This window comes from Brassica napus, chromosome C2 (assembly GCF_020379485.1).
Source record: "Brassica napus cultivar Da-Ae chromosome C2, Da-Ae, whole genome shotgun sequence".
Taxonomy (NCBI): domain Eukaryota; kingdom Viridiplantae; phylum Streptophyta; class Magnoliopsida; order Brassicales; family Brassicaceae; genus Brassica; species Brassica napus.
The window spans coordinates 21,593,628-21,616,617 of NC_063445.1; the positions used below are offsets into that span (position 1 = coordinate 21,593,628).

Sequence of the window (22,990 nt, forward strand, 5' to 3'; positions counted from 1 at the left end):
ATGGTGATGCCCAAGGAGGCATTGATCCAAGAGGTGATCACCTTTGACCACAGCGCCAGTCACAACATCCACCGCGCCAAGCTCGCGCCATTGGAGCCTATGATCAACCTCACATTAATGGTCATAGATTAGGAATCAGAGCACCACCAGTGGAGAACAACAACTTCGAGATCAAGTCAGGGCTGCACAACACCATAGAGAACAACAAGTATCATGGTCTTGCTGCTGAAGACTCTTTTGATCACTTGTACAAGTTTGATAAGTATTGTGGCTTGTCCAAGACAAATGGTGTTTCTGAAGATGCCTTCAAGTTGAAGCTGTTCCCTTTCTCTTTGGGAGACAAGGCACACCAATGGGAGAAGACTCTTCCTAGTGACACTGTCGCCACTTGGGAAGAGTGTAAGAGAGCTTTCCTAGACAAGTTCTTCTCTACTTCAAGGACAGCTAAGATCAGGAACGAAATCTCTGGGTTTCAACAGAAAGGTCTAGAGAGTTGTAGTAAAGCATGGGAGAGGTTCAAGAGCTATTGGTCTCAATGCCCTCATCATGGTTTCAGCAAGGAGAGTTTTCTTAGCACCTTCTACAGAGGAGCTCTACCACAGTGCATAAACAGGCTTGACACTGCAAGCAATGGTTTCTTCTTGGGGAGAACCGAGGAAGAGGCAGAGGAACTGGTAGAGAACATCGCTAAGAGTGAATCGGTCTACAGTGAGGAGCATGATAGGGTCAACATAAGTGATGATCAACAGACAAAGAAAGAGATCAAGTCCTTGCTAGAGAAGATGGACTTGCTTCTTTCCAACCAAGCTAGGCAAGAGCAGATGAACTTTGTGGGTGGTCCTATTCAAGAGGTTCCTCCCAAGATCAATGAGGTTGATGGTTTGGAAGGCCAAGAAGAGTTGTGCTTCATCAACAACAATGGTTCTTGGTACAGGAAGGAGCCTAACTTTCAGTACAACAACTACCAGCAAAGGTCCTACTCTAACAACCAGCAAGGAGGATACCAACAGAAGCAAAACACTCAGCAAGAGAGCTATCAACCTAGACAAAACACCCCTTCTGGTTTCAACAATAACAACAATCAGTCTACTCAGGCTCAAGGAAGTTCTTCCCAAGCTCCAGCTTCAGATACAAGTGTGGATGCATTGTTCAAAAAACCTTTGGATTTTCAGGCAAAGAATGAGAAGACAATCGGGTATGAGTTCAAGAACATTCACTCCAAGATTGATGGAAGCTACAATGAGCTCAACAACAAGATCAGACATTTGGAGAACCAGTTTGCTTCAATGAATTCTCAACCAAGTCGCCAACAAGGGGCATTACCTGGAAAGCCAGAGAAAAATCCCAAGGAAACTATGAAAGCAATCACCCTACAGAGTGGTAAACAATTATCTCCAAGAATTCTCACCAAGGATGGTGAAAAGCAAGGTGGGGAGGTGGCTATTAACATTGATGATGAAGTGGTGATTGTAGATGAGAAGGTTGATGAAGAAATTCTAGAAAAGATTGTTGAAGCTAAGGGTAAAGGAAAGGTTGGAGAAGAGAAGAGGACAGTGAAACATGGTGAAACTGCTACTCCAATAAAGGAATCCTCTTTTGTCCCTCCTCCCTATGAGCCAAAGCTACCATTCCCTGGGAGATTCAAAAGACAACTATTGGAGAAGTACAAGGCACTTTTTGAGAAACAATGCCCATCACAATGCCCATCATTGATGCTTTTATGCTGGTTCCTCAATACAGCAAATTCTTGAAAGATGATGTAGCTGCAAAGAAGAAAGAGATGGAGGGCATGATGATCCTTACCCACGAGTGCAGTGCCATTATCCAGAGGTTAGATGTTCCAAGGAAGCTAGTGGATCCAGGATGTTTCACCTTACCTTGTGCTCTAGGACCCATGGTATTTGAACGGTGTATGTGCGATCTTGGGGCTAGTGTCAGCTTGATGCCTTTGTCTATTGCAAAGAAGCTTGAATTTACTCAATACAAGAAGTGTAAACTCTCTTTGGTGTTGGCTGATAGATCAGTGAATGTTGGGGTCAAAATCGGTCACGACTGAATCAATGTCTGAAAGTCCGTAAAATCGGCATGAACGTTTTTACGAAAAATAAATCTTAGGAAAAGATTTATTTTTACGAAGAATCTTGCGGAGAAAGAAGATTCACGAAAAATCGGAGAAAGACTCGAACAAGGTTGCCGCATAGCAACCAGCGCAAAAGCTAGTCGCTACGTAGCGATCGAGCTCTCCCCGAAGCTCGGTCGCAACGTAACGACCAAGCACGTACACGGCTCGGTCGCTACGTTATTGGGGTCGAAAACGGTTACAACGAAGTTAACGTCCAAATTCCTGAAGAAGAAAAACGTAAAAACTTTCATCGACAAATACTTCTTCGAAATAGATTTTCGTTTATGAAAATATTTGCGGAGGAAACGCGAGTCATGGATAAGAGCTCGAAAAGGGTCGCTACGCAGCAACCGAACACGTGTTCCGCTTGGTCGTTGCATAGCAACCGAGCTCGAGCCAAATCTCGGTCGCTAAATGGCGACCGAGCTCTTCCGAAACGTTGATACGACATTAGTCTATGCGTTTTCGTCTACCCTTCGATGCTATCTCCCGAAGACTGTAGCGAACTTATTTCATGATTCCCCGCCATTCTAAGTCATCGATCAAACTTTACCGTAAAAACCGCGGAAAGTTCGTTCTTTATCGAAAGAAGCCGTAATAAACGCTTCGAGTCGGAAGACGGCCCAAAGGGACCTAAGACATGACTCGGGGCCCAACTTACGATTTCTTAGCCAACAGCCCGTAAGCCGCATGACGGTTTACGCTTGGTTTGCAAGGAAAGATAAATGTCAAGTTTCCGCGGATAAATACGAAATTTTGAAGATAATTGCGAAGATCGGAAAAAATGGAATATCTCCATTTTTATGCTATGGCGGCTTAAGGACAGAAGGGAAAAAGCGTAAACCGGCTTTGGAGCCAGTATATAATGAGTCCTAGGCGAGAGGCATGGAGGGAGACTTTCTCAGAGAAAACTTAGCACTTAGAGCAATTAGGCAACTTTCCGTTTTTGTTATTTCGAGCTGCGACTCAACTAGGTTTTGCAGTCTTAGGTTGTTAGAAATAAGAATCTCGCCGAAAACTCTCGTAGCCAAGGCTTCTACCTTGTTGTAACGCTCATACGCGGATTCGTAATAAAACTCCTTTTGCTCTCTTTTACGATTTCTTATTTCTTTTCGTCTTTAATTTCGTGTTCTGATTGCTTGGCGTGTGGTTTAACAGATATCCGGGACCTTTGGAAAATTAGGGTTTTCCTAACTTTCCTAATTTAAACGGAAATCGACAGTGCGAATTTCGGTTCCCACAGTGAAGATTCCTGTTGGTATTTTAGAAGACCTTCCCCTGATGGTTGGTAACTTTGAGATCCCTACTGATTTTGTTGTGTTGGAGATGGGGGAGGAAGCCCAAGACCCTTTGATCCTTGGAAGACCATTCTTAGCCACAGCAGGAGCTATTGTGAATGTTAGACAAGGAAAGATTGATCTTCATCTTGGACAAGGGAACATTCTCCACTTTGACATCAATGAAGTGATGAAGAAGCCAACCATCCAGAACCAAGTTTTCTACATTGATGAAATGGATGCTCTAGCTGATGAGCTTCTAGAGGAGTTGGCACTTGAAGACTCTCTACAACATGCTTTAACAATTGAGAGAGAAGTCCAAGTGATTGAGAACAAGGAAAGTGATGCCTATGTGAAAATGTTGGATTCTCACAAGGGGATTAGTGGTGAAGGTCAGAATGAGGAGCTTACATATGAGGCTCACCATGCTTCCTCGGCCACTCAACAAGTGAACCTCCAAGAGGATGATTGGAGTGAACTCAAGGCACCAAAAGTGGAGCTTAAACCTCTTCCCCAAGGTATAAGGTACGCTTTCCTTGGCCCTAATGAAACTTACCCTGTCATAGTGAGTAGTGAGCTTAGTGAAGATGAATTGTCTAAAATTTTGAATGAACTTAAAAAGTATAGAAAGGCAATAGGCTACTCACTAGATGATATTAAAGGGATATCACCTTCTTTATGCATGCATAGGATACATCTAGAGGATGAATCTATGACTTCTATAGAACATCAAAGAAGGTTCAATCCCAACTTAAAAAATGTTGTTAAGAAAGAGATTCCGAAACTCTTAGATGCAGGAGTAATATATCCTATTTCGGATAGCAAATGGGTGTCTCCTGTGCATGTTGTCCCAAAGAAGGGAGGAATTACTGTGGTAAAAAATGATAAGGATGAACTAATACCAACAAGAACAATAACAGGACATAGGATGTGCATAGATTATCGAAAACTTAACTCAGCATCTAGAAAAGATCATTTCCATTGCCATTCATTGATCAAATGCTAGAGAGACTTGCAAATCATCCATATTATTGTTTTCTTGATGGGTATTCAGGATTCTTCCAAATCTCCATACATCCAAATGATCAAGAGAAAACGACTTTCACATGCCCTTATGGTACCTTTGCTTATCGAAGGATGCCATTTGGGCTATGTAATGCTCCAGCCACTTTCCTAAGATGCATGATGTCAATTTTCTCTAATCTTATAGAGGATGTTGTGGAGGTATTTATGGATGACTTCTCTGTCTACGGATCTTCGTTTTCTGCTTGTTTGTCCAATCTTAGCAGTGTCCTCAAGAGATGTGAAGAGAAAAATCTTGTGCTGAATTGGGAGAAATGTCACTTCATGGTTAAGGAAGGGATTGTGCTTGGACACAAGATTTCAGAAAGGGGGATTGAGGTAGACAAGGCCAAGATCGAAGTGATGATTGGATTATCTCCACCAAAGACGGTTAAAGACATTAGAAGCTTCCTTGGTCATGCTGGATTCTATAGAAGATTCATCCAAGACTTCTCAATGATAGCAAGGCCAATGACTAAGCTTTTATGCAAGGAAGCTGCATTCAACTTTGATTGAGAATGTCTGGAAGCATTCAAGAAGTTGAAAGATAAGCTGGTTAGTGCCCCCATTGTGCAGCCACCAGATTGGGATCTCCCCTTTGAAATCATATGTGATGCTAGTGACTATACTGTGGGAGCTGTTCTTGGTCAAAAGAAGGACAAGAAGACTCATGTGATCTACTATGAGAGTAAAACTCTTGATGAAGCCCAAATGAAGTATGCTACAACTGAGAAGGAGCTGCTAGCCATTGTCTATGCCTTTGAGAAGTTCAGAAGCTACTTGGTTGGGTCAAAAGTCATAGTCTACACTGATCATGTTGCGTTGAGACATCTCATGGCCAAGAAGGATGCTCAGCCAAGACTGTTGAGGTGGATCTTGCTGCTACAAGAGTTTGACCTTGAGATCAGAGACAAGCCAGGAGTCGAGAATGGTGTAGCTGATCACTTGTCTAGACTGAAGATTGATAGTGGGATCCCTATTGATGAAGGGCTTCCAGAGGAACAGATCATGGCAATTGGAGCAGTGGTAGCGGTTTGTGAAACTGGAAAGAAGCTTGAAGAGGTGAAGGCAACTGAAGAGAAAGGTCCTTGGTATGCTGATCTGGTGAACTACTTAGCTTGTGAAAGAGAGCCAATGGATCTTGACGGATATGCCAAGAAGAAGTTCTACAAAGATGTGAAGAGATACTATTGGGATGAGCCTTACCTCTACATCTTTTGTAGAGATCAACTCTATAGAAGAGTAGTAGCTGAAGAAGAAGTTGAAGGGATTCTCATACACTGTCATGGATCATCTTATGGAGGTCATTTAGCTACTTTCAAGATTGTCTTAAAGGTGTTACAAGCTGAGTTTTGGTGGCCTCATATGTTCAAGGACACTCAAGACTTTGTCTCTAGGTGTGATTCATGCCAAAGAAGAGAGAACATCACCAAAAGGAATGAGATGCCTCAAAACCCAATTCTAGAAGTGGAGGTGTTTGATGTGTGGGGTATTGATTTCATGGGACCATTCCCATCATCTTTTGGGAACAAATACATCCTTGTAGCTGTTGACTATGTCTCCAAGTGGGTAGAAGCTGTAGCAAGTCCTACCAATGATTCTAGAGTGGTGATCAAGATGTTCAAAAGCACCATCTTTCCAAGGTTTGGAGTTCCAGGAGTTGTCATCAGTGATGGAGGCTCCCACTTCATCAACAAACTGTTTGAAAGTCTTCTCAAGAAGAATGGTGTGAAGCATAAGGTTGCAACTCCCTACCATCCTCAGACAAGTGGTCAAGTTGAGATCTCCAACAGAGAAATAAAGTCAATTTTGGAGAAAACTGTGGGGATTACAAGGAAAGACTGGTCTATCAAGCTAGATGATGCACTTTGGGCTTATAGGACAGCTTACAAAACCCCTTTAGGAACCACGCCTTTCAACCTTGTGTATGGAAAGGCTTGTCATCTACCAGTTGAGCTTGAATACAAGGCATTATGGGCTGTTAAGTTACTGAACTTTGACATCAAGAGTGCCAAGGAGAAGAGATTTCTCCAACTCAATGAGCTTGATGAGATTAGACTGGATGCTTTTGAGAACTCAAAGATTTACAAGGAGAAAACCAAAACTTTTCATGACAAGAAGATCTTGAAGAGAGAGTTCAGTGCTGGAGATCAAGTGCTTCTCTACAACTCTAGACTGAAGTTGTTTCCCGGGAAACTCAAGTCAAGATGGTCCGGTCCTTTCAAGATCAAGGAAGTTAGGCCATATGGGGCAATTGTGTTATGGGATAAGAATGGTGGAGATTTTACAGTCAATGGACAAAGAGTTAAGCTCTACATGGGAACCACAATAGAGGAGAAAAGAATCTCGGTTTCACTCTCCGACCCCATCACCGCCTAGCCAAAAGGAAGCAAAGTCAAGCTAGTGACTTAAAACAAGCTCACTTGGGAGGAAGTCCCATGTCTATCCTTGTACATACTAAAAAAAAAAATTAAACGTGGGTTGAATCTCACGCGGATTGAAGCCACGCGGGTTCCTCTACCCGCTCGTACGAACTTGGTCGGATATAGAGATCTCACGTGGGTAGGCGTCACGCGGGTTACTTACCCGCGTAGCTTCCTCGATGGCTCAGCGCGGGTTGGAACGACGCGGGTTCCTTCACCCGCTCATACGAATTTGGTCGGAGACGACGTTCCGACGCGGGTTAACCCACGCGGATTGCCTTACCCGCGTCGCTTCGTCGATGGCTTGACGCGGGGTGGAGTCACGTGGGTTGCTCTACCCGCTCACACGACGAACACGATCGAAGACATTGTCACGCGGGGAGCGCAACGCGGGTCCCAGTGTTTCCTTCTACCCACGTCACTCGGGTCTAACCCGCTCAGGTATGGTTTCTAACCCTAAACCCGACCCGTTTCACCCCTAAAACTACCCTACCCCACGTCTCTCTCTTCCATTCCTTATCTCACTTTCACAAAACATTAAAACCTCCCTCACCAAATCACCCATATCTCACTCAATTCTTCACCAAATCAATCCATTCTTCTTCCTAAATCAAAGCTTTCGCCCCTGTAGTCTATTTTCTTGTTTCACATCTACATTTCTTTTCATCCAAAACAAGGTAGTGTATCCTAAAGTTCAATTTCGTAGTTCACATGAACCTTAGAAATTTGAACTCGAAATTTGATCATTCTCTTGCTTGATACTTGTGAAATAGACTAGGGAAAGCTTATATATCATGTTGGGTTGTTGATTCTATGGTGAAATTGAGTTGAATTTGAACTTTGAAAAATTAGGGTTCATGAGATTTGGGGATTTTTCGAAATTGCTTTATTCCCATATGATTTTGGTTTGGTTTGGTTAGTTAGGGTGTTTGAGACCTTAATTAGATAGCTTACTAATTGGAGAACTCATTTTATGCTAAAATTTTGCTTAAGCCTTACTCTTTGCTTATGATCACATTTTGTGTGCAATGTGATAGTTTTGTTATAACTGAATCATTATGAATTGAATTCACATTTTCATTGTCAAATTTCCTTCTCCCATTTGCTTATCCTTTTCCAAAGTTTGAAATTTTTAGGTACAAATGGGGAGAAAGGACCAACATAAATGGGAAGCTGAGAAACAAGAGCTTGCAAGGCAAGAGAATGCTAGACATGGGAAGTCTCTATCCTCAGTATCTACGCCAGGAGGAACTTCTAGGCAGCAAGTATTGGCTGCAAAGAAGAGAGAAGGCAAGCAAGTCGCCACTGCTGAGAGTGTGGATGCTGGTGGTAGAAGGTCAGCCCATTCCAAAAGGTCAAAGGAACCGAAAGGCAAGGGGGTAGCTCTTCCCCAAGAGGAGGAGAATGAAGACATCACTGAAGAAGACCAAGCCCCGCACAAGCGAGCCAAAATGTCTAAGGGGAAGAAGGTCGACACTGAGAGGGATAGAACCAAGACACCAACTGAAGATGAGCTATATGGGCATTTGAAGAATGGTGTATTGTGGCCTCCAACTCGATTTGCAGATATCAAGATCATGGAAGAGTTGGAGATAGGTGACGACATCAAGCAAATGTTGGAGCACATGAACATGCAAAGTTTCTTCACTATGGCCTATTCTACCTACGAAGATGAGTCTTGTCAGTTCTTGTCATCATTGGTGGCTACTTTTCACACCGCCAAACATGTGAGGCAAGGATGGGGAAAGATCAAGTTCAAGATCCATGGGAAGGTTTACAACATGACCTTCAAGGAGATTGGACAAGCCCTTGGTCTTCAGGATTTGGAAGAATCATCCATCCCTATCCTATATGATGCCCCTAGAGAGGAGAGCATTGCTAGAATGGTTTGGAAGGTGTTGGCGGGAAAGACTTGCAAGCCAAGCCATGACAAGAATGCTTCCATTCACCACCCTTAAGTGTGCTACCTCCACCGGTTAATTGTCCACACCATCTTTCCAAGAAAGGAACTAGGCACTGTTAATGATGAGGAGCTACAACTTCTTCACCAAACCGTTCAGCATTATGCTCATCCTTCTCAGTTGCCTTTTGTCGATTCTGATTTCTACAAGAACTTTGGAATGGTGGGATTCTTTGTGAAGCGCCTCGTCTACTACAAGGAATGGGCTTGGACAACAAGTGACTCAGAGCCTCAGGTTGGCATTAGTGGTTTGATAACCCCATTGCTTCGGTTCAAGGATATACCCTTAGAGCAACAATATTGCAGGTCCTTGCTGGTGTCCTTAGGGGGAGGGGGGACCACGATTTGGCAAAACCAAGAAGGGACAAGGGAGAGAAGTCGTTAAATAGGGAACGTCCTTGCTGCGTCCTCTGCACTGTTTGCGGACCCCACGACACGTGGTGGCCCGCGATTGGTTGATTTTTTTTTTTTTTTAAAAAGAAACCAGAAAACGAAAAAAAAAAGAAAAAAGAGATTTTAAGGACTTCTGTCCGATAATGTTGCTTTTAGAAGATGATCCAACTGGTCCCGCCCTCTTAGACGGAAGCTACTTGAATAAAGCTCAGTACTTCAGTGGAAGGTTCAATGGAACTTGCGTCTAGTCTTACATACAGTCTACACGAGAGGTTGAAGTGCTTCTCCCAAACACCGCCCTAACAAGCTTGACTAGGCCTGGAGCTATTAGCTTTGACATTGGGAGTGAGCAGTTCCTTGGTCCCCATGGTCCTTTAGCCCCCATACAATCTCCCAAGAGAAAGAAGACAGCATATAAATGTGGCGTGTTCCAAGAAGAAGCTTCTGGTCTAAACTCCGAGCTCCTCTATGGTCCTCCTCGTTACTACTTTGAGCAGCATCTGGGAGCTCTTCCCCATGGACACTTTCGTCAGGCTCATGAGCATATCAGCAAACTCCAACGATGGAACAAGGCTCAGGACAGAACAATCTTCAAGCTCAAAGACAAGTGTAAGGCGTTGAGTAAGACTGTGAAGAGGCAAGCAGAAGCTTCAGCTCAGTTCATGAAGAAGGTAGCTGATATACTGACTAGAGGATCTGTAGCGGGATGTTCATCATCAGACTTTGACTTCCTTACCCCCAGCCTCAGCCTTCAATTGGTCCTTTAGCACTCAGACTTCCCGCCACCGAGAAAGAGCTGCTCCGCCAGAAGAGAAACCCACCAGCTCAACAGTCCGACTCAGGAAACAAATCTCCATCCCTTGCCTCTACAGATGAGGAAGCTGACACCGAGGATGAGGCAGCGGCCTCCTCCCACGCTTCATAGAGAGGTACTCTACCACTTCCCATTGTATATACCAGTTTTTCTTTGCATTTATCTCTCTTTTTGATATCTCCTTCAACTTCCTAACACAGAGACTGTGTGAACTAAGTTTGGGGAGGTATCAAGTATTTTATCATGTTTTCTTTGATGATTTGAGTCTCATGCCTTGCATTGTACATACATATATGCATAAAAAACACAAAAAAAGAAACATGTAGTTGCATCACTTGCACTTTTAGGATTGAGTCTAGAATATATAGGTTGCATTCACTTGCATTGGGAACAATGATTTAAAATGCCTTGCAAATAACCCTTGTCTAGAACTCAAAATGACATCCTAGTTAAGCATATCAAGTAGCTTAAGTATCTCTTGAAAACCTTGCACGCTTCGAGCCTTGAAAACTCTTCTTGAAACTTGTTTGCTTGCTTGATGTTGGCATTGTTCTTGAGATCAGCTCCAACCCGAACTTGGCTTGAATGAACTTAATCTCTCTTACATATGGGTATTTGCATACTTGATCATGGATCTCATACACATTTGGGTTGTCTTATTCCTTTATATACCAATCTTTGTTAACCCAAATGGCACTCCATACCCTACAACCCTAGCCATTCTTTGAGACCAAACATTTAATTGCATGAGTGAGGCCTCTTTTGATAGCTTGTCATGTGCAAAATCTTGAGAGTATTGGAGGCGACATAGATTTGTTCTCATCTCTTGCTAGCAAAATGAGCTAGCATTTGGGGATGGTGAGAGGGGTTTGTGTGTTCTAAATGTTAATATCTTGGGTTTTGGAGAGTGAGAAAGATGAGAGAGATGAGCAAAAGAGATTAAATAGAAATGAAAACTCTAGGGATAAAAAGAAAATATGAAGCTCTTGATTATGCAACAAAGAACCTTCCCCCTAATAAAAAAAAAAATCAAAGAGGAGTTGGGGAAGGGAATGAAAAAGAGTTAGAGTTTGTAAAGAGTGAATTAAAATCCCTAGTAGTTGAGTCAAAAGAAAAAGAGAGTTGTTCATTGGGTGAGTGATGTGAGGGGTTTGCTTTGATTTTGAGATGATGATAAAAAGGGGGTAGAACTTGAGATTAGTTATAACAAAAGGGGGTAGTATGTTGAGAATGAATCTATGTATGCATGAGTTGCTTCTAATCTTAGATAAATTTTGCATAATGATCAAGCTCCTTGTTTTTGAGTGATAGCCACCTTGGAATGATGACATTTGAACCCTTCTCTCTTTATTCATACTAGACCATACTTACCTAGTCAAATGATTGAGATCATGTGCCCATTTGTGAGAAGTCACCATGTGTGTGTGTGTGTGAATCAATGTGAGAGCTGGTTTAAAGAACTTGTTGGTTGATGAGTATTGCAACTTATGTAGAGGCATACGGAGTATTGATAGGCCTAGAGAAGCTAGAGTATAATAAGGGAGTTGCTCATGCTATTTGCTATGTTTCCTTAGGATGTTAAGTTGAGTACTAGGAAGTGTTACTTTTGGCTATGAGTTCCCACCTTCAAACCTCTTTCCCTTATGAGTTCTTGCAAAGTCACTTGAGGAAAAGTAAAGAACAAGTTTGGGGGAGTTGATATCTTGCATATTTGCATTGTTTTAAGCTTCCATTTTGTACATAATGATCATATAGATTAGGAGTTTAGCATCTTTAGGATCTATTTTGCATTCATATGTCTTAATCAGGTAATGAGTATCCTATGGAGCAATCAGAGGTGTTTAGAAGCATTGTGATCCAAAAAGAGATGAAGAATGGAGATTGGAGATTGGTCAATCATAAGGCGATCAACGCGGGTAGCAGCACCCCGAGTCCACTGACCCGCGTCACCGAAAGATCAACTCGAGAAGCCACGCGGGAAGGATCACACGGGGTCGAGTACCCGCTCGCACGGGCTAGAAGAATCATTGCGGTCCGACGTGGGGAAAGGCGACGCGGGTGATCCCCATCTTCCCCTACCCACATTGCCGAAGTGTTTGTCGAGGAGTAACGCGGGTGAAGTAGCGCGGGATCACTCACCCGCTCGCACGAAGAAAGAGCATCGTCGAAGGTCCAACGCGGGGAGGATGACGCGGGTTGGTGTCGATCGTCTCAACCCACGTCACGAAGAGAAGGAATCGATAGAGTCACGCGGGAAGGAGCCACGTGGGATCGCCTACCCGCGCGCATGACGGAGAAGTCTCGACGACGGTCCGACGCGGGTTAGCTGACGCGGGATGTGCCCGTCCATTTCTACCCGCATCGACGCATTATCTTATTCGAAATGTTAATGTTTTTAAGGGCTTTTAAGACTTTTTAATGAAAACCATTAGGTTTTCCAAAGACATATAAATACTCTTGTAATCCTAAAGTTAGGGGATCTGGTTTTTTCTCTCTAATCACAAAGAACTTTTAGGTGAAAGATCTTATCTTGATCATTTTCTCTTGTGATTGCTTGATTATTGGGATCACTAATCATGATTAGCACCAAATCATCATTGATTCTTGGGCTCATCATGAAGAGTAGTGAGTAGTCATCTTTGGATTCATGGGTTAGGGAGAGTAAGGGTGATTAAGCTAGATCTAAGGTGTTTTAGTATAGATCCATCTTGTTCCTTGCTAGTAGAGTGCTTTTAATGCAACTCTAGAGTTGGCCTCTCTAAAGTTGAGCTCTAGGCATTTCATGCCTAAAAGGTGTTTGATGAAATGCCTGAACCAACTCTCCTAAGCTTTTAACATTATTTACCAAAGAGGTTTGTTGTTAAAGGTGTTAAGATGGCTAGTAGACTTGAAATTAATGATTACTTAGATAACATTCAACCAAAGAGATTTGATGCTTGAGTTATCTTAGTAAATGAACATTCATCTAAAGATAGAGTTTGTTTAAGATGGTTTCTAGGTTTAAGGTAGATAGATTGGTTGAAAATTAACACCTTTAGATTAAAACTTGATCACCCAAAGTCAATTCCTTTAGCCCATGAATTCTCTTATCTCATAAGAAAGAAAGCTTTGTCCTTTATTGCAATTTAGTAGCATTCTAGTTAAAATAATCATCTCACCAATTGATAGCACTTAGATTAAGCATGGTCTTGCATTCCTTTTACTTTAGAATCACCTAGAACTAGTTTGACATCCTTTATTCTACAACATTTGATTAGGAGCCTTGAAACTCCTATCATCAGGGGTAGTCTGTATTGAAACAAAGACACATAGACTAACCTTATTGAGAGAGAGAAACTCTTGGAAGTGTTCTTGGTCATCCTGAAGTAGTCGCTGACGTATCAGGCAAGGGGGAAACAAAGTTGGGTAGATTAGGAATCCTTCGGTAGCGTGTGATAGGATGTTAACAATAGACGTGTAAAGCTGAATAAACAATTTTGTAATAGATTGTTTAAAGAAAATTTCTAATAAAGCATAAGTGTTTGTTTGTAATTGTTTTTTCTCTCGAATTATTTTCTGCACTGCTACTGTGATGCACTACTATTGTGTGATGCGCTACTAGTGTGATGTCATCATTGCACTTACACTATAGAACCAAAACAAGTCGCTTGTACTTTTGTTCTTCTCTTGGATTCTTCAACTAACCAAGTGGCTGGGCTGGGAAGAAAGAAATTATCAAATAATATCGACCAGGTGAGTGTGGAATTTTTTTTTCTAAAATATATGGTAAATTGGTAATCGTCACTATCGGATATTGATTTTACTATTAGAAGTTAAAAACTGTTTAGGGCGAATTGGGTATTAATAAAATCAAATTTTATTTACTGTTCATTTTATGGATCATGTTTTAGTTAATCAGTGGGAACTAGAGATGCACTCATACTGTTAGCTAAGCTTAACTCGATAGCATTTCCTGTTTGTTTTTTTGAATGATTAGGAAATTTTAGGTACGAAAATCCGTACATCTTAGAACAAAACTCAAACCATGTTGTTAAGTTTTTTTAAGAAAGCGCGGGTGTATTTTTGAAATTAAATATTTTTTTCTAATATAATTTTTATATAAGATAATGTATAGGTTTGAGTATATTTACCCGGATACACTGAGCCGTATCAAATTGGAAAAAAAAACCAAAATTAATCTAAATTTCATAAATAACCTAGCATATCATATATCTTTGGAACAAAAAAAATATAGAAACCGAACTGAGAACTAAATGAATATTTAAAATTTTAAAATACAAATTATATACCTACATATATTAATTATATTTAATTTCTAAATAATCAAATATCCTAAAATTACTATTTATAAACAAAATTATGCAAAAAATAATAATGACGAATATGTTTTTCCAAACAACCTAAACTACTGATTTAAAGTGTAAGATATTTAACATTTGTGAAAATTCAATAAAACGTATCATATGCATTGTTAGAATTTGTAAAGTAAATAAACATGTTTTATTTAGACCAGTCTTTTTTTTTTTTACTAATTTCATTTAAATCTCCAACCCATTTAGACTCATTTGATATTTTTTATGATAAAATTAATCATTTAGTTCATATATAAGAATGTAAGATCAAATCTTAATAATTGATTATATGTAATTAATTAAATTAATGTTTCATAGTTGAATAGTTGATATTAAGACTTTTAGTTTCTAATTCACGTAAAAATAAAAAAAAAATTGTTATATACCAGATGATTCTCCTTTACAACATATATTAAACCTAACTAAACGATTAAAAATTTTATATTATTATTGGAACTATATGTGGTAATGGTCACGTTATGTGTAAACATGTTTGAATAATTTGTCATATATTCATGGGGATTATTGTTAGAGTAATTATAAAATAGATTATATGAAAATAATAAATGAGTTCCTTTAAATTTTGTAAAATATTTATATAGTTAGAGAAATATAAGGTAAGACCAATAAAATAATTAAATCTAATGAAATGGTCAACGGTCATATATATTTGTCGGCAACGGTCACATGGTTCGTCGGAAATTCGTCGGAAAATACCGACGGAATTCCGACGACTTTACTGTTAATCGGAATGTCGTCGGAAATTCGTCGGAATATACCGACGAACTTCCGACGACTACAACAGTTACATTTTTTATCGGAATGTCGTCGAAAAGTCGTCGGAAAATTCCGACGACTTCATTTTTTTGGATTTGGTCGGAAATTGGTCAGTAATCCGTCACAAATGTCCGACGACATTGATGTCCGTCGGAACTTCCGTCGGAATTCGGCGTGTTTTCTTGTATTGTAACAATCTTTTGTTTAAGTAGATTTTTTAAGAATTCTTCCCTTTTAATAGTATTGATCAAAGTAGAAACCCAACCCCTTCAAACTTTTATTGATGTAACTTTCGCACGTACACACATGGCATAAAGAGATGAAATCATTGTTATAAACAAATCAATACATATTAACTTACAGCTTTATGTTTTCAGAAGATTAGACTCAATATCTCTAGTGAGATAGACCGCAAAATCCATATACTTGTTAGGAGCTGGAGAATCTGAGTTAAGCTTCTCGTATTCCCAGCTCCATCTCGCTATACTTCTTCCATGGAGCTTCGGTATAATCTGAAGGTTGCATTTGAAGCTACTGTAGTTTTCCATTACATCTCCATCGAACACAAACACAGTCATTGATTTGTTCTCCTCGTCTATTTCAACTCTCTCCTTCATCTTCTCCACTTTTCCATCTGCAAACGAAACCCATATCAGATTAGAGTGATACAGAGAGTTATATATGGGAATTGTTGTAATAAGAGGAGAGTTATTTTATTTTATTTTACCGATAGACAAAGTCCAGTTCTTGGTGTAATCACCGACTTGCTCCTCCACGCTAAGTATTTTCTCTGGAGATAGTTTTGGTACGCTGCGGGAAGTAGCCTTAATAGCTTGGAAAATCTTGTCAGCTGATACTTTGATTTCCACTTCTATCATGGATTTCGCCAACTGAGCCATCGCTTTTTATGTTAGTTGATCTTCGATGTTAGTCTAACTCTGCTTATATAATAAGTGCAGTCTTTTGGAGGAAGAATCAATATGGGAATATGGTACCATGCCTAGTATTTACGCTAGTTTATATTTAATGGTTTTTTTGTTGTATTCACATACAAGACTCTCATGTGGAGAATTGATCCACCAGGAATCTCCACTCAATATTAGACCTTCTCAATGGATAATTATATATCTCACAAGTGTGATGGAGCTTGCTTGTTGCTTATATTACTCTACAAGCCTACAACCGAAGAGGTCTCACCATTATTAACTTATAAAACGTTCAACATTCGATCGAGTAACTTTCTCACCATAGACAATTGTAAATTTGTAATGGCATTGAGCAGAATGATGCTCCTACAAAGTTTGGGCCTCTTATAAAGTCTAGGCCTGTGTTGGAATTTTATTTTATAGTAACTGGTAAGAATGCACCCAAAAGCCCATATAATTTGTCATATATTCTTGTTTCTTTTTAATATTTTTATGATTATAATACCCTTATCTCTATCTCTCTCCCTTTTTCCTTTTTATGTGTTCAAATTTCTTTATCTCTCGTATAGATTCTTCAAATCATCTTCTAATTCAACACAAATCTTTATTTTTTTATTCTGATTCTTTTAACATCCATAATGCTAATCTTATTATCTCACCCCAATTCCAATGTTTCTAATTTCGACCCATAATCAACTTTTAGATAATATATACGTTAGTAGGTATTTTATTACTTACATGCTATTATTTAGATTTTAATGGATTATTAATCGATACATGAAGTGTTAGCTGTAACAAATAGTTTTGGGGCTATTTGATAGATAACTAATTAATTGTTAATAGTTTCATTGACTGATATATGATTTGTTAGTCGATACATTTGTTTGATACATAGATTGTTAGATGATACTGAAATTATTAGCTGATATGTTAGTTGATATGTAGATTGTTACCTACTATGTAAATATTTAACTGATAAATCTAGAGTTACTTGTTTTCGATAAAGCATGAGGGTATTTTTCATCCGCACAGTGTCAAAAAGTGACTTTTTTGGGTTATCCATAATTATGGGCATTCATCTAATTTAGACCTTAATTGGGTATATTCCATACATTCACTCTTTATTTTATAACGAACTTGATGTTCCCAAAAAATTAATAGATGTTTCGTATAATTTGATCGTCTAGACTCCAGCATGCAATTTTAACGTCTAGCGTTTTCCTAACACTCATTTTGCGACATTTTTCTGAATGAAGAAAAAGTAGACCCGCACAAATTGATAGCACCTAAAATGACAGAACAAATCAGTTGCGATCTAGAGGGCAACAAGGACGTATGGTTGTCTACCAAATAAATGATGGTTTTTCCTCTCACTTGTAAACAGATCATCATGATTCATGTCTTTTTTTTATAAAGAAAACAAATCATCATGTCTCCTCAAAATATATCAAAAACTAGTTTCAGTTGTTTTTTTTGTATTTCAAAACAGATCTTTTAATGTTTAATGTGTACTAATTAGAATTTAGATTGTAGAGGTGGAATTTAAGGGTTAACTTTACGGATCTAGAATGTAAAATCAGGGGGTAATAATATTTCTTTTACTTTGAAATAACAATTTTGCAAATAATTTTAAAATATTTATTTATATGAAATATATTATATGTTAAAGAGAGTTTAGATTTTTAAAATTTTTTGTGAAAGATTTTTTTTTATTTTTGCTATTCTACATTTTTTTCAATATGTGTTACTTACTTATTTCCAGATATTACATAAAAAGACAATTTTCTCAAATAGCAAAAAATAGTTTTTAACACAACTGTTGTAGTATGCTATTCTACATTATTTATTTCAAATACATAAGAGATTTTAATGAAACAAACCCTCAGCTATAGGCCCATTTGTTTTTTAACCCTTAAGTATTTTTATAATGAAATAATTTCTTAACTAAAAGCTATTAGAAAATTTGACTTTCCGTCATTGGCAACGTTAAACCCAAAAACAATTGTTTTAATGCCAATTAAATGAAAAAACGAAGGTGCAAGGTAGAGTTCGAAAATCCAGTAACTGTCAACAACAACAAGTCGGGCACAATATACGCTCATCCAAGCGTGAAGCCGTGTCTAAACCACCTAAGAGACTTCGAGGAAGACCGAGCAAAAAACATAAGATTATGGTAGAAGAAGACCAACACAATCCTCCATAGTTTCTTAGAAAATGATACAAATGTTTCTTTTCTTAAGTTATGCCTTTTGACGATGTTCGTTTGTCTTTGGTTGAACTATGTTACACTTTATGATGCTCTGTTTTTTTGTATACAATGCTCTGTTTTTTTGGTATACAATGCGATGCTCTGTTTTAATGATAAAATTATGCTAGTTTGATCTATATTGTTGGTAAAACAAAAGATAATGGTTTAAGGAGATGTTTTTTAAATGAGAATATTTAGTTTTAAAACTCGTTTTCAGCTTATTCAAGTTCTAAAGTTTTATTGATCTTATAAAAAATTGAAAGTTTGTTCGTAGAAACTAAGGAATGACAATGATAATGCTTGTTCACGTTCAAGTCTTAAATTTTAGAATGAAAGATTTGCTTTCTTAGGTTAGTTATGAAGATGATTGTCGCAATTCAATCTGTTTTCTGAAAGTGTTTTTTTTTTTCTGAAGAAGACACCTTATTGTTTCACTTTTAGAATGTTGACAACATGTTGTTTTGTTACAATAAAACAACACTTTCTTATTGTTGACGGAAGCTGTCTAGGGATTAAACGTTCTTAAAAGTAAAGGGTTAATTATACTAACGGACTTCAGCTCAGAGGTTGTCTTGTTAATAAAATAGCTGAGAGTTAAAAAATGGATGGCCGGATAGTTGTTTTATTAAATTCCCAATACATAATTAAGCAAACATCCTTATTTAAGACGAGAGCAAACACACACACACATACGAGGAGGGGTCCTCTATTCTTCGGTCAAGAGATGTTCGTCGATCCCTTGAGACATTTCTGTAAGGAGCTGGATAAGAGTCTCAGGGTGAGCCACCTCCTCACTAATTTTCTCATACTCAATGTGCCAGTGCACAATACTTCCAGACCCTTCATGCTTAGGGGTCGCCTGGATCGTCAACACAAAGTTCTTGTACTCTTTCATGAGATCACCTTCTATAACCCTCATCTTGAACAGGTTCTTCTCCTGATCCACCGCTTCTATTATGTCCTTCGCCACCTTTGGCTCTCCATCTGCACCAATTAGTTCAAATTTTATTTATATACACCGATTTGATTTTGAGAATCAACATGAATGTAGTTCAAAGAAAATATCATAAGAATGTATATTGTATCCAATGATGGTATTACAGTGGTCATCCCCTCGTGGATATATATGCCAAGATTAATTTCTGCTCTGAAAATTAATTTTCTTTTTCTATTTTTGGGCAATATTTTTTTTTTAAATTAATTTTCTTGTTTGGAATTCTCTTGTTATTGAAAAATGTAATCAGTGTTAGTATAGTTTAGTGACCGTCTATAATATCAGTTTCGTGATCGTTGCATATCTCATAAAAATGAGTTTTAATTAATTTCAGTTTTGAATCAACCGAATGGTTTTATCAAATAGTGCATAAATTTGACTTGCCATGAACGTAGTTCCAGACGATGATTGAGCCGACTTTGCCCCATTCGCCTTCGTGCAGATCACATCCCTTAATGTGGCCCGGAGTTGCTTTGGGGATATGGTGTGGTCTCTCGGCGAACATGTGATGGAACTTTTCAGCCGAAGCTTTGATCTCCACTTCTATCTCAAGCTTCCCCAGCAAACAAGACGGTTCTGCCATGTTTTTTTCTTATCTTAAGAAAATGGATGGTTATGATTTTAGGAGAGGAGTGAGATTTTAGCATGCTCTATTTATTAGCGGAATAAGTGAGCAAGTGTTTAAGAATGAAGATTTTTTGTCCATTCAAATAATATCATGAATAGTTTTGTGGCCAAATTCATATGTGGTCACGGATTCAAAATCATTATCATAATAATTTGTATAGTCCAAATATTTATTAGAAACAAACACACCAAACCATTGACATTTAATGTACATGCCAAACTAACACCATTTTAATTTCACTTTTGAGTCATAGCAACAACAATGATAATAAGCCCTTTGTCAAAAAAAAAAAAACAACAATGATAATAAAATTTTGATGTTTAAAAACCTGATTTCAAAAAATAAATGAGACTATTTTCTGGGTCACTAAATTACTAGTTCAATCACTGATCAACTAATACAGAAACTCAAGGTAGACCGCAACCCGCATGACATATATATACAAACCGCAACCCGCGGCGGGCCAACCCGCACGGACCTAACTAAGATTGAATCCGATGCGGGTTGGATTATTTGGAGACAGATCAGTCCGCATAACATTCCCAAAATTAAGAAGTTTGATAGAATATAAAGATTATTGGATAACTTGAGACACATGTTCTCTTAAATATTTTATTATTTATAACAAAATTCTTTTAAGCCATTTAAAATACAAAGGAAGAAAAAATAGAAAAAAAAGCATGAACAAGAAACCTAAATAAAATCGCATTTCATATTTGTACGACATAAATTAGGTTTTATGTTTTGTTTAGCAACTTTGGAATCTAATTATTACAGAAAATACAAAGAAGTGAATCTTGTAATCAAATATCTCAAACATATTAACTTTCACTTGCTTTGTATCATCTGATATAAGCTTATGCATGATTTTTGGCTTTTATATTTTAATTCATTATATCTTAATAAATTGGTTATTCTCAACTTTGTTATTTTCTTAACACAAGTGTTGGATGATAATTAAAATATATATTTTATATGTAAATAATTTAATTGATAAGAGTATTATAAAATACATTTGTTTATACTCTCTTATTTTTTCTAGAATTCTCTTATCGTTTCTTTTTTTAATTTAAACATTTTCAATCTAATGCACTAATATATATTATTTACAAAATGGTTTTTTTATTATTTTTCTTTTACAAGTCACATTAATTCTAAAATCACATTAATTCTAAAATGACACTTATAGCATAAAACGACATAACATATTTTAAAATGAAATTCATTGCATTAACACTACGTATTATATTTTGAACCCACAGGTTCTACTGCCATATTCTTTTTTTTTTTTTTCTGAAAAGATCTACTACCATATTCTTGATTCAGTAGTTGTGGAGCTACTGCCATATTCTTGGTTCAGAGAACCAATGGGCTTCACTGAGCTCATTAATCAGCCGACTTAACTAGTTACCATTGTGGTCATTTTATCTTCAATGTATTAAGTATGGAACCAACAAGTCGCTTGTAATCTTTCAAGAGAACCTGTACTTTTATGTTCCTGTCTTGGATTCTTCAACGAACCAATTCGCTGGACCGGGAAGAAAGAAATTATTCAACAGAACCGGGGGAAAATAGTAAACCGAAGTGAAATAATAAACCGGATCAATGTCGGCTAAAGAAAGCAAACGCAGGTAGTGGGACCCCTAACAACTTCACTTTGGTTGCAAAAGCCGAAAGGCATTGATGTTTTGGAAGAGCCAATAAGTATAGACATTAGGAAATCTTGTGGCATGCATGCCAATTATAACGCGTTAATTGTCTCCCAATAATGCGAAAGTACATATCATTAAATATTAAATAAAGTCTTTAGTTAAACATTTTTATGTATAAACCTTAAATACTTACCGTATTTTTGTTTCAGTTTAGTTATCGTTGTAGAGTAAAATTTTCGTTTCATAATAAGTGTCATTTTATAATTTCAATGTAAAATTTATTAACTTTATATTCTAATCTATTTTACTTTTGGTTAAAAGTTACAACGTATTTAGGTGTATTGGTAATAATGTTTTTATTTAATAAATATACAAAATTAAATATTTTTTTAATATATGTGCACAGTGGTGGAACCAGAAATATTTTGTATTTATGGGATCAAAATTTATTTTTAAATAGGGTCAAAATAATTTTGGTTTAACAAAACCAAAAAAGTTTTAAGAAATAGTGGGGTCAGTTAGCTCCACTCTTCATATGCTGCCTCTGCCGCCCCTGTGTGTGCACAAGTCTAAAACGATAATTATAATGAAACAGATGGAATATATGTTAGTGTATATACTCACAAAAAAAAAATTGACTATCTTTTATACATACAAGTAACTTAATGATATTATTGGCCTACCGGACTCATCTTAGTGATTAAGATATTGTAATTGTTCAACTAACAAGCAGATCCAATAGTAATATTTCTTGTATAAATACTCGCAGAGGCACCTTATATATAAATATCAGTTAAAAATCAACCATGTTACACTTTTACAGTGTCGAATTATTCAAATTATTTGAAATATAGTTTTTTGTATATATTTTGGATGGTACATGATTAAAACTTGAAGCTATGAAAAAAAATCCTGGATCTTTTTTTTAATCATCTTTAAATTTATTAAAACGTTTAAAATCACCGTTACAACACAAAGTCGACAAGGATCACAACCCTTTCAAAGACTAAAGCCGGCGATATCATTAAATCGAACATTCCAGAGATAATAAGAAAGAAAGTTAAATATAATGCCAAAGATATACCCATTATCCTAGAGTAAACATATCTAAAATCAAAGGAGAATGTACTTGAAACACTTAAGAACCAAGGGCGCTAAAATTGAACTATATAGTGAGGACGGACAAGCGCCCATTTTGAAAACCTTGGAAAAGCACGTGCTGAACCCACGAACCAGAACTTTAGAAGAACATAAACCACCACAGGTCAGAACCACATATTCACCGATTACGGCGTAAACAAAAGAATCTGCAAAGACAAACCGGATCCTCAAGGGAGGAAAGCACAAGATCAAGTCTTAAGA

The 22,990-nt window shown here is 37.8% G+C and overlaps 3 protein-coding genes and 1 non-coding gene across 5 annotated transcripts; 1 reads left to right on the plus strand and 3 right to left on the minus strand.

Moving 5' to 3' along the window:
• Positions 1–4,977, plus strand: LOC125582242. The gene is made up of 7 exons (XM_048748836.1): positions 1–120; positions 282–872; positions 954–1,195; positions 1,304–1,663; positions 1,741–1,991; positions 3,558–3,917; positions 4,787–4,977. The coding sequence occupies exons 1-7, from the start codon at positions 1–3 to the stop codon at positions 4,975–4,977; spliced, it is 2,115 nt and encodes a 704-aa protein (XP_048604793.1).
• LOC125582635 lies at positions 447–553 on the minus strand. Its single transcript, XR_007320092.1, has one exon. It is a non-coding gene; the product is annotated as a small nucleolar RNA R71 (small nucleolar RNA).
• An 8,537-nt stretch (positions 4,978–13,514) lies between the features above and the next one.
• Positions 13,515–16,136, minus strand: LOC106415995 (MLP-like protein 31). 2 transcript variants are annotated; one of them, XM_048748417.1, is made up of 3 exons: positions 15,908–16,136; positions 15,542–15,814; positions 13,515–13,747 (listed from the first exon to the last, which is right to left on the minus strand). In XM_048748417.1, the coding sequence occupies exons 1-2, from the start codon at positions 16,077–16,079 to the stop codon at positions 15,546–15,548; spliced, it is 441 nt and encodes a 146-aa protein (XP_048604374.1). In that variant the 5' UTR covers positions 16,080–16,136; the 3' UTR covers positions 13,515–13,747; positions 15,542–15,545. The 2 variants fall into 2 exon arrangements, with proteins under 2 accessions (XP_048604374.1, XP_013712270.1); XM_013856816.3 differs by lacking the exon at positions 13,515–13,747 and having other exon boundaries at positions 15,434–15,814; positions 15,908–16,134.
• Positions 16,137–18,948: 2,812 nt separating this feature from the next.
• On the minus strand, positions 18,949–20,122 carry LOC106362192 (MLP-like protein 43). The gene is made up of 2 exons (XM_013802033.3): positions 19,733–20,122; positions 18,949–19,338 (listed from the first exon to the last, which is right to left on the minus strand). Exons 1-2 carry the CDS (start codon positions 19,929–19,931, stop codon positions 19,061–19,063), a joined length of 477 nt encoding a protein of 158 aa, XP_013657487.1. The 5' UTR covers positions 19,932–20,122; the 3' UTR covers positions 18,949–19,060.
• Between the last annotated feature and the right edge of the window lie 2,868 nt (positions 20,123–22,990).